This window comes from Rhamphochromis longiceps, linkage group LG10, assembly GCF_057381845.1.
Source record: "Rhamphochromis longiceps isolate RC_006_pf linkage group LG10, R_longiceps_female_GT1.1, whole genome shotgun sequence".
Taxonomy (NCBI): Eukaryota; Metazoa; Chordata; class Actinopteri; order Cichliformes; family Cichlidae; genus Rhamphochromis; species Rhamphochromis longiceps.
In genome coordinates, this window is record NC_140566.1 from 1,607,402 (window position 1) to 1,621,235 (window position 13,834).

The following is a 13,834-nucleotide window of genomic DNA, read 5'->3' on the forward strand; positions in this document are numbered from 1 at the left end:
CACCCGCACTACCTGTGCAGTCACTTTGCCACAGTGCTGACACAAGTGAGGCTCTGACTTCACATCATCTTCTCGGCGTTAGAGGGAAAAGAAGCAAACTGCCTCCATGTCTTTTGACCAAGACACCTGCTACCTTTGTAAGGAATATCTCAGGGACCCTGTGTCCATCCCATGTGGCCACGTATTCTGCTCCATCTGCCTGAAGACATACTGGGATCATGCTGAACACACCGGCTCGTTCAACTGCCCGGAGTGCAGGGTTTCCTACAGCAAGAGGCCAACTCCGAGGCGCGTCGGAGGCTCAAGGAACTCCACGCTCCAACGCAACTCGGAGTCCTTTCCGCCTCCACCTCCGTCCCCCGACTACAACGTCGCTGGACCCCAGGATGTAGGTTGTGACATCTGCGTTGGGAAGAAGCACAAAGCCATCAAGTCCTGCCTGATGTGTCTGGCGCACTACTGCGAGAAGCACCTGAAGCCCCACTACGAGTCGGCCACCTTTAAGAGGCACAAGCTGGTGGATGAAATCGGCCACCTGGACAGGCAGATCTGCCCGCAGCATCAGAAGGGTCTGGAGCTGTTCTGTCGCACCGACCAGATGTGTATCTGCGTGCTGTGCACAGTGAAAGAACACAAGGGCCACGACATGGTGTCAGCTGAGCAGGAGAGGTCTGAGGAACAGGTAGGCAACACCCTCGTACCGGTCCTCCTTTGGTTCAACAATAACGCTAAAACGTGTGAGAAATAAGGGTCAAATATTCCGTATTAAAGCTGTAACACGGTGCACTACAGCAGTTAAAGGGTGGGGAGCAAAGCATGAAAGAGCAGCAACAATAGACGCCCATTCATGCAAACAAAGATAAAGGTGTTGGCGTCCAGTGAACCTGGACCCCTGAACTTAAAAGCCAAACATTTAAGCTAATTTTTTTAGACGATTTCATATATTTGAGTTACTTCTGCGTAAAGCTCTTGTCATAATAATCATCAATGTTTCAACTGTCTTATAGCAACGGCTGGGTGCCACCCAGGCTGAGATCCAGGAGAGGATTCACGATCGCCTGAAACAGATGGAGGAACTAAAACACGCGGTGGACTCTCTCAAGGTTTGTGCCGCATTCACCGTCATTATCATCCATCAGACAGATACGAGCACTCTGACCGCTACAGGCTGAGCGGAAGCTAACAGCACTGACAGCATTCCTTCTTCTAAGTGTGTCATCGTAAAAACCAGTGCGACACCAGTTCACCTTACGACACACTCCAATGTCTCCTGTGCAGAACTCAGCCCAGAGGGCGCTTCAGGAATGTGAGAAGATGTTTGGCGACATGATGCGCTCCATTGAGAGGATGCAGCAAGAGATGGCAAAGCTGATATCCTCCAACAAGCGGGCAGCACTCAACAACGCAGAGAGCCATCTGGAGCGTCTGAGTCATGAGATCGCTGACCTGAAGGCGAGAGACAACGAGATCACCCAGCTGTCTCGCACCGAGGACCACATCCACTTCATCCAGGTAACTGGCAGCCGCCAGCGGCTCAGGAAGGCATGTTCATAAAGATAAAAATATAATCTGACAGAATCAGTGTTATCTTACTTTTATATTGTTGTTAGAGTTACCACATGCTGATAGCACAAACAGAGGCCGAGGAGCTGCCGTCGGTGAGCGTCAACCCGTACTTCTCCTTCGGCCCGGTGACCAAAGCCGTCTCTGAGCTGAAACAGCAACTGAATGAATCCAGCAATGACGAACTGGTTAAGGTAGCCAAGACAGGTGAGCGTGAAGACTGACGTCTCGATGTTCACAGAACAGATGCAGCAGGGAATCTGACTACTGCAGTGTGATGTTGCTGTAATCTCACTGTGTTATTTCAAACATATGAAGAAAGCACGATGACTGAGCGGTTTTTCTGTATTTGCAGTTAACAAAATGACCTTCTGTGAGCTGGAGGATTCCAAGAAGAAACAATATCAATCAATAAAAAGTGAGTCAGTCTTTCAAGAGCATCATTTCACAACTTGCTCATACACACAACAATGAATGAGGGCGGAACAACTTTAGCACAGAGTCAGGCTAAAGCCAGGAGATGTGGTGTTGAGTCATAACGCTCAGGCGTTTCATCATCTGGCCCTGTTTCCTCAGTTCTTTCCATTCTCCTGTTAGATTGCTTTACGAGGTGTTTGCCTGATCACTGATAGTGTGACGAGAACGTGACCTCCTGCACACGTATTAGCTGTTCAGGTGCAGCACATTAAAAACTGCTGACACACAACTCTGTCTCATTTTCTGTGTTTCCTCTCACAGGTGACGAAGCTCCCGTGTACAAGTCTGTGCCAGTCAAGGAGCCTCAGTACAGGGAGGACTTCCTGAGATGTGAGTCTCTGCTCTGACCCACACTGTTCACCGTTCTCTCTGCTCAGTTCACTGCATGACGCATATTAGATGCTGACGAGGTTCTCTGTCAGACCCTGTGGCTGACCACAAAATCTGCTCTTAGAAGCTACTGTTAGTCCTACAGTGTTGACAGAGGTTGGGACTGATTCACTGCAAATATTGCACAGCTATGTCATCTTTACTTAAGCTGCATTTTAACCTCCTGCAACACGAGCTCTTGTTTGGGATGCATTTTTCATTTCTCCAAATTTTCTCGAAGCCAATAAGTAAAAAAAGAAGCATCGCCTTTGAACAGAAAGGTTTTTAAATACATAAATATATTAAAAAGTATGTCCTCGATATAGAGACAGTGGGTTTGTTTGGCAGCATAACACAATATAGTTTTATGGTCATTATTAACAGAGTGTAAAATATTGATTTTGTAAGATGGAGTGTAAGTCTAAATGTAATGTTCCCATATGAGGACACGGTCTCAGGAGGTTAATCCAGCTTTCAACAGAAATCTTTGGGGCCTCTCAACTTTAGCGCTGGGAGAAACTGCATAGTCATTGACTCACGTCACAGCTGAAAAAGGTCTTTGCTGGAATTCTGTTTGTGGTCAAACTCACAAACAGTGTTTGATACCTTTGGCGTTCCAGATCATAGGCCGGGCAGATCTAGCCGAGGGCGTCGGGTGTCCCACCAGCTGTGACCTGCAGAGGTGGAGGTACACAGCAGTCAGGTGACTATTCTGATTTCCGTGTCCAGCCAGAGGGTCTCTTGCTTTTCCTTCAAAGTGTGTTTTGCAGAAGTCATTTAAACTTCTACCGCAGTGAGTAGAAGTTTAACTGAGATGTCGATGACGTTCTGCTGCTGCTTTGGAGTGGGGTGCTTCAGCTGCTGTAGGACAGATGCTTTGGCTATTTGCTTTCCTCATTTACGTTTATCCCAGACTGATTTAAGTTAAGCATTGTCGAGTAAACAATGAACTTGTCTTCCACCCATCTTTAGATGCTTGCCAGCTCACTCTGGACCAAAACACAGCCTACAGACAGCTTTACTTGTCACGAGGGAACAGAAAAGCTGCCCTCAAGAGAGACCCCCAGTCCTACCCTGACAGCCCTGCCAGGTTCGACTCCCTGCCACAGGTCTTGTGTAAGGAGCCCCTCTCTGGAGGCACCTACTACTGGGAGGTAGACTGGAGTGGGGAGGGGGCTTCCATCGGCATCGCCTACAAAGGCATCAAGAGATCGGGCTACAGTGACAGCTGCCGCATCGGCTACAACCGCAAGTCATGGAGCCTTTTCTGCTCTGATTCCAGTTACTCAGCCCGCCACAACAAGGACCAGCAAGAGGTCAGCGCGCCCTACTCCTCCCGCATCGGCGTTTTCCTGGATCACGCCGGGGGTACTCTCTCATTCTACGCTGTTGGGGAAACCATGTCTCTAATCCACCGCTTTAATGCCTCCTTTAGTGAACCTGTCTATCCAGGCTTCTGGGTTTGGTATGAGTCAGCCATTACCATTATCCAGCTGTGATTAAGTAACACATCCAAAGATCAGTGGGTGTGGAATGATGCAAAGTACTGCTGTTGTGAGAAAATATGCTTTTGTTTCCCCCTTTTTTTCTGATATTAGATCGTTGTTTTGTTTGGTATCCGATATGTGCTGATGGGGGAAACGATGCTCGAAGAGCAAATATTCAGCAAATCAACATGTGTTCAGTGTAAAATCAGTTGCAGAAAGTCAATGAGCATTTACTAATTCAGAAATAATATAGTATATGCATATTTACACTATAATTCAAAATAATGAACCTTGTACAATGTGATGACCATTTGTGATATTTTGCTTTTTTTATCAAATAAACTTTTGGTAACAAGCATGAGCTGTGATGCGGATTTTTTCCTCTCATTTCTTCTACGATGACGAGCTTCCTAACTCACTCTTCAAGCTAATCAGCTCTGAGCCAGATCTGTAAGATCTTTAAAAGGCAGACATTTCCTGCCATTAGCAACGTCACTCACAGTGCAATTATTTAATAAGCAAATGTAAAATAGACCCAGCTTTGAGTGTGGACTGGGAGGAGATGGTGTGTTTGTGTGTGCTTAAAGCAGTGTTTTGAAAAGCAGCTGAGAGGTCATTAAGGAACTCTACAGGAACAGGCGAGGTGTACCTGAGAGGTTTCTGTGACGCTTAAGACTCGTTCAGCTGAGTGGAAGTATGACTGAGTCCTAATGTATCGTCAAGTTCTTCAGTAAAAAGTTCTGAGTTAGTTTAGTTTTTTTACATTTATTATTCATTTATTTATTTATTCTTTTATTTATTTATTTTGGTTTTGTTATCGAAGTTTAAAATGAAATAAAAATTGTTCTGAGTTAGTGTAGCAACTCAGGAGCACCGAAATTTACCTTTCACCGTGCAGCAGTCGCTCTGCTGTGATGTTTAAATAAAGCGACTTCAGTTTGTGGCCTGGGCCTTGAGGTGGAGCTTGAAAGGTCTAGTGGAGAGGATATGAAAACCCCTCCAGAAACCTTGAGATTATAATCAGCAGGCAGGCTTTCCCATTGTTCAATAATACTGCAGTCTTGATTTGTAAGCTTTTAAAATTACTTTTTGCAAATATGAAGCTGAGCTTGAGACAAAGACGACAATAAAAATCTCAAACTCATCTCCATAGTTTGGATTATAATATTTCTCAGTTTAAAAAATGAAAGAGGCTTTTACACTAAGATGAATGAAGCGGAGCCTGTTTATCCGGCCTACTGCATCATCAACACCACTCTGCAAAAACTTTGGCTTCAACTTCGAAATTCTTCAACCTTTAATATAACTCGGGGCTCTTGCAGCCTCTGGTGGACAAACGTCTGCAGTACTAAGTTTGAGCAGGTTTTTTATCGTGGCTGAAGTGAAAGCTTCCGCTGTTAGCGTGTACAAACAGTAACTAAAACAGAGCAAAGTGCTTCCTTGGCTGGTCCAGCTTACGTACAGTATGACATTGACATCTCTACAACATCTCAGTTCCGTAACCCAGCACATTACACCAGTAAATATTAAAGGTTTTACGTTTTCTTCTTGCAACAAAATAGCCCGTCCGTGGAAAAGGGAGTTAAAGGGAGCCTAGCACACAGTTTAACCACTCTGGACTGAAACGGCTACACGGATTCAAATGTCCATAATATAATCCAGGACACCGTTAAGGTTTCCTGCCACTCCCTGTAAATCACAAGCTCGTGCTGTCCTTTTACCATCGAGTCCATAGAGGGCAGTCAACCCAAACATCCCCTAGCAGGGGGGAAAAAAAAGAAAAGAAGCTGTTTCTGTACGGACGCTTTTAATCTGCGCACCATTAGAAAGAAGCGCCGCATTCTCACATTTTCGCAAGTGTGGCTGCACAGGTGAGTGTTCATGCGATCAATATAAACAGTGTTAACTCCAGGCTTTCGCACCGTGGTGTTACACGATGTGTCCTGTAGGATCATCCTTCCATGTTCTGTCGAACATCACGTCTTCGTCTTGCTAAGCAGGAGTTACTCAAAGAAGAAAGCTTTGAATGGAGCTAGCTAATTTGCTAACATAACATTAGCTGGCGTTAGCATTACTTGGCACTATCCTTGCTCTGTTTACTTGGCGCCAAACGAGATTTGTGGATTTCGTGTACCACATTATTAAATCTGTGTTATGGCGATACCCGAGCTTCCCGTTGCTTATATGAAAAAGTAAAAATATGAAGAATAAAAAGCCTTAGAAACCAGGCTAACGTAACGCTAACACTGTTCTTACTCTGTTGTGGCATGCGCTCAACTCTGTCACTATGACAACCAACTGACCAGGACGGGCTCTTTAAAGTGTTAATTGTTTGACAATCTAACTACTTAATGTTGTGGTAGTCTTATCACCAAAGTGTTTTGGTTTTTAACATTTATTTAATAGTGACTGGGTTGTATGTCGTTAAAACGTCAGTAGAAATATTTGAATCTCTTGCTGGAGCTAATTTTTTTTTTTTTATCTGTTGTTTGACATTCTGACATGGAGTGGGATAGTCTGAAGGTCTAATACTGCGAAATGCCTGTTTTTAAATGTAAAAGTAGTGGTAGGAAACCGGGCAGGATCACTCTATAGTGATTAATGAATGATCTTTCTGCTTTTAATACAGATGGCAACTACAAAGGTTCCAGAGGTTCGTGACATCACACGAATCGAGAGAATTGGTATGACTGAGACCCGGAAACACATGATGATTGGTTACTGTGTGATAGTGCTGTGATAGGTGCACATGGTACCTGATTTTTGAGTTTTTTTACTTCCTGTGACTCACATTATTTTATCTGTTTTCACCTTGTTGTTTAGGTGCACATTCTCACATTCGTGGCCTTGGTTTGGATGATGCTTTAGAACCAAGACAGGTAGCGTTAAGTCTTTAAATGCCTTTTTTCTCTCTTTCTTAAGGAGCATGTAATGGATTTGTGACTTAAATATTCTGTGTCTGTGTCGAGGAGATGTGCCTTTTACATGTCTATGTTCAATTCCAGGTGTCTCAGGGGATGGTTGGCCAGCTGGCCTCCCGTCGAGCCGCAGGAGTCATCTTGGAGATGATCAAAGATGGCCACATTGCTGGCAGGGCAATACTGATTGCTGGCCAGCCTGGCACAGGAAAAACTGCAATTGCTATGGGTAAGATCTCCACTGGAAGCCTCCAGAACATAATATTAGCCCCAGCTAGAAGAGATATTGGTTTCTTGGATTGATGGGATTGGCTTAGGGTACATTTTTGTTGCTCCCAGCTTGATTGGCAGAGTGTGGGTTCAGCTGAGACTTTGTTTTTGATTTTGGGGGGTTTTCCAATGCAGGCATCGCCCAGTCTCTTGGCCCTGATACACCCTTTACAGCACTGGCTGGTAGTGAGATCTTCTCCCTGGAGATGAGCAAGACTGAGGCACTTAGCCAAGCTTTTAGAAAAGCCATCGGAGTAAGGATCAAGTGAGTGAGCAAATGCTGTAATAGAGTTTGGTAAATCTTCTTATACGAAAAGAACTGCTATTAACTGTTTTTATTTTTTAACAGAGAGGAGACGGAGATCATTGAAGGAGAGGTGGTCGAGATCCAGATTGACAGACCAGCCACAGGAACGGTAAGCAGCTTCCACTCGTAATATAGTGAACCCAGTCTTTTTATGTGGTTCTTTGGGAAGTATTTTATTGGTCACACCAGGGTTGGGTGATATGTAAACATTTTCCAGCCTACAGTCGTCCGTCCAGTAATCGACAATGGGCGATATATTTGCACCTGCGCAGACTTTTTGATGGGCGGAGCAATGTAGTCATGCACAGACTGATTTGCACGTTTACAACACAGAGGAAGTCCAAACAGGGATGAACTAATTTCCCCCCAAAATTAGGGCTGTGGCGTTAACGTGTCAATCATCACGACACGACAATGCGTTGACAGAGACATTTTAGGGATTTCGACTCAGTCTGCGCTCCCGATGGGTTACTTGTTAATCGCGTTAGTCGTGATGACGGCACGTTAACGCTGACAGCACTGAAAAAATATGAAGTCGCCAATTTGGGATTTTTAAACCACGTGAAAGAGGTAAACCTGAGGATGTAACCAAAGCGGTGTGCGGCTTGTGCAGACGTATAGTGCGAGCAAAGCACTCAAACACGGCTAACTTGCATGAGCACGTACGTGTCCACCATGCAGCTGAGTATGCTAGGCTATCACCAACTTCTGCAGCTACATCATTATTAGCAAATTTACTCATGGGCAAATAAATAAATCGTCCTTGTGAAAACGATCGCTGATGGGCTGAGCCTGTCGTCGACATGTTCGTCCAATCGCACAACCCCAGGTCACACCAGTGGTAATCGCTTCTGTCAGTCTGCCCCAGGGCAGCTGTGGCTACAACTGCAGCTGCCTCCACCAGTGTGTGAATGTGAGAGTGAATGAATAGTGGAAGTGTACAGTGCTTTGAGGGTCTTGAAAAGCGCTATATAAATGCAATCCATTATTATTATTATTATTATGATACTTCATATAACTTACTGAGAAGTTTGTGCCTTGGATCAGGGTGCAAAGGTGGGCAAGTTGACGCTAAAGACTACGGAGATGGAGACGATCTACGACTTGGGCAACAAGATGATTGACAGTTTGAGTAAAGAGAAGGTGCAAGCGGGGTAAGTTCAGTAGGTGATCTTGTTACAGGACCTGTTATGTGATATGAATGTTATATGAAGTTTTACAGCATCACTCAGACTTGCACAGGACTCGTGTCTTCTGAGCGTTTCTGTTGCTTTTCTCTCAGAGATGTTATCACCATCGATAAAGCCACTGGAAAGATCACCAAGTTGGGGCGCTCTTTCACCAGAGCCAGAGACTACGATGCCATGGGAGCTCAGGTCTGTTGTCACAGCGCTCAGATCGTGCTGTTGGATGATGCAGTATTTTAAAATCAATTTCTTTACCATCTTTTTAGACACAGTTTGTACAGTGTCCTGAGGGAGAGCTGCAGAAGAGAAAAGAGGTGGTCCACACAGTGTCGCTCCACGAGATCGATGTCATTAACAGTCGCACACAAGGCTTCCTGGCTCTTTTCTCTGGAGACACCGGAGAGATCAAGTCTGAAGTCCGCGAGCAGATTAATGCCAAAGTGTGTGAGTGGAGGGAAGAAGGAAAGGCCGAGATCATTCCAGGGGTGAGTGTTTTTATATGCTTCTATTTGCTTTTCATGAGTTTCTGTTAAACGTTTCTCTCTTGTTGTAGGTGTTATTTATTGATGAGGTGCATATGCTGGACATGGAGTGCTTTTCCTTCTTGAACCGTGCCCTGGAGAGTGACCTCTCCCCAGTTCTCATTATGGCCACCAACAGAGGCATCACTCGGTACTGTTTTTCCAAACCGTACTGCTTTCAGTCAGCCTTCCGCTTCAGTAAAGGTAATACTGAATAATTTGGGTGTTTCGTTAGTAACGTGCTACTCACTCGTCTCCCTGCAGAATCCGTGGAACAAACTATCAGAGCCCTCACGGCATCCCCATCGATCTCCTCGATCGGCTGCTCATCATCGCCACCTCCCCTTACACCGAAAAAGAGACGAAGCAGATCCTGAAGATCCGGTAAAAACGCGTGTTCATAATCAGCAGACGCTTCCATCTTCTGCCGCAGATGAAATGTAAAGCTGAGGTTTCCGTTTCAGGTGTGAGGAGGAGGATGTGGAGCTGAGCGAGGAGGCTCACACGGTCCTCACTCGTATCGGCATGGAAACGTCACTGCGCTACGCGATCCAGCTGATCAGCACCGCAGGGCTGGTGTGTCGTAAACGCAAGGTAAGCTCGATGTGAACGACTTCAGCAGCTGCACGTGTATCACATCCATTGCTTCTTTAGTTTTGTCACGTTGACTCTGTTGGTGCCGTTTGTTTTTTGCAGGGCACAGAGGTTCAGGTAGAAGACATTAAAAGAGTTTACTCTCTGTTCCTGGATGAGGCCAGATCCTCTCAGTACATGAAGGAGTATCAGGATTCCTTCCTCTTTAATGAAACACGTGAGTTTGCTGTTCGTTCTCTGTATCAGCAGCTCGTGCGTTCACACAAGTTAAACGCTGGTTTTCACCCCTCGTGGGAGTAACTAGTGTAGATTTTAGGTTTAGAATACTAAAAGTGATCTGAGGAGAAAAACGCTGTGAAACGGCGTTATTCCCAACTCAGTGCTGCAGTCGTGCTGGAAAAGAAGGCGCTCGGTTTTCTTTCTGTGTAAATATGCAGGTTTGACATGACATGATGAACAGATGTTCTTATGTTTCAGAAACAGCTGCTATGGACACCTCGTAATGAAGACGATGCTTTCTCTTCCTCCTCTGTGAAGTTTTTTTATGCTGTTCGCCGTCATCTAGTGTTGGTGTCGATTCACAACCGGACTTCTTCCCAAATTTGAGTTTAGCCTCTTGAATTAACTGAATTAGACTGGAGGTGGACACAGAATTGTCCTTGATCTCCACACTGTTTAAATTCAAATCTTTTGGACTGAAATTCAATCACATTTTGAAATGACCCCAGTTCTTCATCTCTGAGGCCTTGTGGCGTGAATACCCATTCCTTAAGTGTTTGTTTTATGTTGTTGACCTTTTACATGGTTTAATTTTATGAAAATAAGTAAACAAGCTTTTCTAAGCATATTGAGATTCTTTCTTTCTTGTCCTTTAAACTTGAAAGCTACGAAACTGTTTTTCACGTTTAAAGTTAGCTTTTGGAGGTGCAGGCTCACATAAACATGAGAATGATGTGTCTGCCTGACCAGGCGGTGGTGCAGTCTGGTCAGGATTGATCAGTGATCAGTTTATTACCCCAGCTGAAGAAAAAAACGTTTGGATGTAAAATTTAAAACAAAATCACTCATAACGTTTATCACTAATAAAATAGTTACAGTTGCTACCACAAGGGGGAGCTTAAAGATCTTTACTGTAAGCCTGGTCCTGAGAAACCATGCACTGTGCAAACCGCTGGGATGCCTGCGAGCCCTTAGTGTGCATTTTAATGAGCAAATTGAACAGCCCTGCATACAGCCTAAAAATATCTTCCTGTTGAATCACTTCAGCATGTTTGATGCGTGTCGTCCTGTAAATGTCCTGCTTGAGTCTGTAGGTGTATAGCAGGCTTTGACACTCACTCTAGATTTTCCTGTATTCAAATGTTTAGACCCTGCGAGTCTCGTCATCCTTGTCATGTCATGTTTGGGTTTAGCCTGAGTATTTAACCAGAAATCTGACACAGGGTTCAATCAAATCATGTTTTCAAAGTGAGTGTATTTTATCTAAGTCATAAATTGTTGACAATGTGACAATAAATAAGTAGTTAAAGTGCTGTTTGGTATGTGGGCATATCAAACGTATTATAAAAACTGTTACATTGAATAGATCACACTGGATTTTTGGTCCCATAGTCATATATGTCACATTTAATATGTATTTTTTTAACAGGTTTCTTCCTGTTAAAAGGGAGTTTTTCCTTCCCACTGTCGCCAAAGTGCTGCTCATAGGGGGTCATGTGATTGTTGGGTTTTCTCTGTATGTATAATTGTAGGATCTACTGCACAATACACAGCACCTTGAGGCAACTGTTGTGACTTGGCGCTGTATAAATGACAGTGAATCGAATCACTCCATTTCTACATGGATTCATTGAAACCAGTGAATCTTCTACATTCAGTGTTAACATATGTTGGACAGCCACATTCAAATGTCTGCGATAGGCCAGTATCTACCAATAGCATCACCAGCAACCTTCAGCTGAAATGGGAATATCACCTGACTGTTTCAAACCAATCAGAGCATGTTAATCAATTTTACCTACATATGGTCAGAGAGCAGTGCAGACTGCCTGCTCTCATGCATATTTAATGTTTAGTTGGTGTCTGGCAGAGAGTTCTTACCCTGCTGCCTACATCCCATAAATCCCTCAGTCCCACGAGGCTTCTGTTGTGCTGCCACCTACCACCACATCCGATGATTCTCCCACTGGATTTGGGCCGAGACAAACTTCCCAAGGAGCCAGCCTCACTGTTAGCATTTACAGAAGCGATATGGTGACGCCTTTATCGTGTCCGTCGTTATCAGGAGCCACGTAAACTGAATCCTCTTCCTCAGCAGAATTAAGAACCGTCTCATTTAATATGGATTTGAATACACTTGACCTCAGGACATTTGTCTTCAGCGTCAGTGCGAATGCAGATCACTGTTTACAGATCGCACTCGGCTCGGCCCCTCTGGGTGGGAGCAGGTTTTGGCTCCCACTCTTTGTCTCCACACCGCTGTCCACAGGCTACGAGGCTGCACAGCATGCTAACATGTGGCATTTTGCCTGTTTCACAGATTTAGATGCCCTTTTCCCCTCCTAGTATTCTGCAAATGTCCTCTCCACAGATCCACTGACTTTATCTCCTCTTTATTTGTAATCAGCACTCAGTGCTGTTCTGTAATCATTGAAGCGCTTTGAAAACACGGCCAAAGTGCTTCAACGAGCTGGGTCAAAGTGACAGCCAGGCAAGCACTCTCCTACACTATTGACTGTGTCAAAGGTCATTTGCCATTCTCATAGCCTAACAAGCCTCTCCACATGAATCTCATTAGGTGAATGTATCCATATCAAAACCAGAACGGACGTATTGATCAGTGATATTGTCAGGAAAGGGTTTTGCTCTAAAGTAGTGAATGATTTTTGTCACCAGTTCATGGTGACAAATTGTAGAGGCAACAACACAACAAAGAAATGGAGGATTTTGTGCTTTTGGACTGTGTGGTTTGCTCTGATTGCTTACAGCTACAAATGAGGCTCACTCAGGTGTTTTACTGCAACACTGACTGACAGCATGGGTGATGGCGTCCTCTTCTTATCAGTACGTCACACTCGTCATGTCCCCTTTTCTTTATCAGTTGCACTTACTGCTATCTAACATGCTTCACTTAATTAAGCACCTCTCAGACGCGTGTTTATGTCGACATAAGCAGCGAGATCTCACTGAGGTAAAGTTCAGCAAGTTTAGCACGAAGCAATATTTCCTGTCCTCCTTATTTTTCTGTCCTGCCACATTTCCTCGTGTGATGTCATTCATGTCCTTTGAATAGCATTTGAGGAATTTGGAATGTGGCGTCTGTGTAGGCATAGCATTCACGTCTATTTCCTGAAGTCTCCGAGAAAAAACGAAATCTCTTAGCGCCATATGTGAACAGGCAGAGAAGCTGTTCCTGCGGTAAAATCAAAGAGGGAGGTCAGTGGACGTGCAGCACGCTGGATGTGGTGATGCCATAAAAACAGGGTTAAGTGAAGCAACTGATGCTCCTCAAATTTGTGTCCAAGTCAACCAAGGGATTATTTCATGTGAATAATTATCTTCTAAACAACTGTCCCACTGAAACAGCTGCTGAACAGTGGGCACCACATTTGTACATCCACATTAACTTCTGAATTCACATCATAAAGCAGTTTCAAATCCACAGAGCTTGTGTGGCGATGTGCAGTCAGCTTCCCATCGCTGTCGGCCTGCGTGCAACGCCTGGTCGGTCACTAACCACTCTGAATTATGTACTGGCTCCATTTGAGTCTTTGCTCAGTGACATCCGTTTCTTTGTGGTTAACATGTCTCAGCTCTTTATTCTCTGGCTGAGTAAGAGCTGAGGAAAGTGTGAGCCCACAGCAAAGACAGGAAGCTGGGCTCAGCTGTGCATCTATAATGCAGCTAAACGCTGGGCAGGACTAATGTTGGGCTATAAGAATGACTTATGTCAGTTTGGTAGCATACAGGTAAAAATGAAGGATTATTTTTTATTCAAATATGGACTTTGATTTTTAGACATTCACAAATTTCATGCAAAATATGAAAAACCAACCTGATGGGTGGAAATTCAGCCATCGGTAACACTACAAAAGCCACTGTAACTGTAATGACATCGTGCTGAAACAACTGGAAAAGTGTA

At 44.4% G+C, this 13,834-nt stretch overlaps 2 protein-coding genes across 3 annotated transcripts; both read left to right on the forward strand.

The window, feature by feature from the left end:
* Nucleotides 1-4,252, forward strand: ftr83 (finTRIM family, member 83). The gene is made up of 7 exons (XM_085419788.1): nucleotides 1-682; nucleotides 1,008-1,103; nucleotides 1,279-1,512; nucleotides 1,611-1,770; nucleotides 1,919-1,981; nucleotides 2,302-2,370; nucleotides 3,382-4,252. Exons 1-7 carry the CDS (start codon nucleotides 107-109, stop codon nucleotides 3,906-3,908), a joined length of 1,725 nt encoding a protein of 574 aa, XP_085275914.1. The 5' UTR covers nucleotides 1-106; the 3' UTR covers nucleotides 3,909-4,252.
* A 1,419-nt stretch (nucleotides 4,253-5,671) lies between these two features.
* On the forward strand, nucleotides 5,672-10,540 carry ruvbl2 (RuvB-like AAA ATPase 2). 2 transcript variants are annotated; one of them, XM_085419803.1, is made up of 14 exons: nucleotides 5,672-5,767; nucleotides 6,526-6,580; nucleotides 6,720-6,775; nucleotides 6,902-7,043; nucleotides 7,220-7,349; nucleotides 7,434-7,500; nucleotides 8,439-8,545; nucleotides 8,674-8,767; nucleotides 8,845-9,063; nucleotides 9,132-9,250; nucleotides 9,364-9,483; nucleotides 9,564-9,693; nucleotides 9,796-9,910; nucleotides 10,171-10,540. In XM_085419803.1, the coding sequence occupies exons 2-14, from the start codon at nucleotides 6,526-6,528 to the stop codon at nucleotides 10,194-10,196; spliced, it is 1,380 nt and encodes a 459-aa protein (XP_085275929.1). In that variant the 5' UTR covers nucleotides 5,672-5,767; the 3' UTR covers nucleotides 10,197-10,540. The 2 variants fall into 2 exon arrangements, with proteins under 2 accessions (XP_085275929.1, XP_085275930.1); XM_085419804.1 differs by having other exon boundaries at nucleotides 10,177-10,540.
* Nucleotides 10,541-13,834: the final 3,294 nt, after the last annotated feature.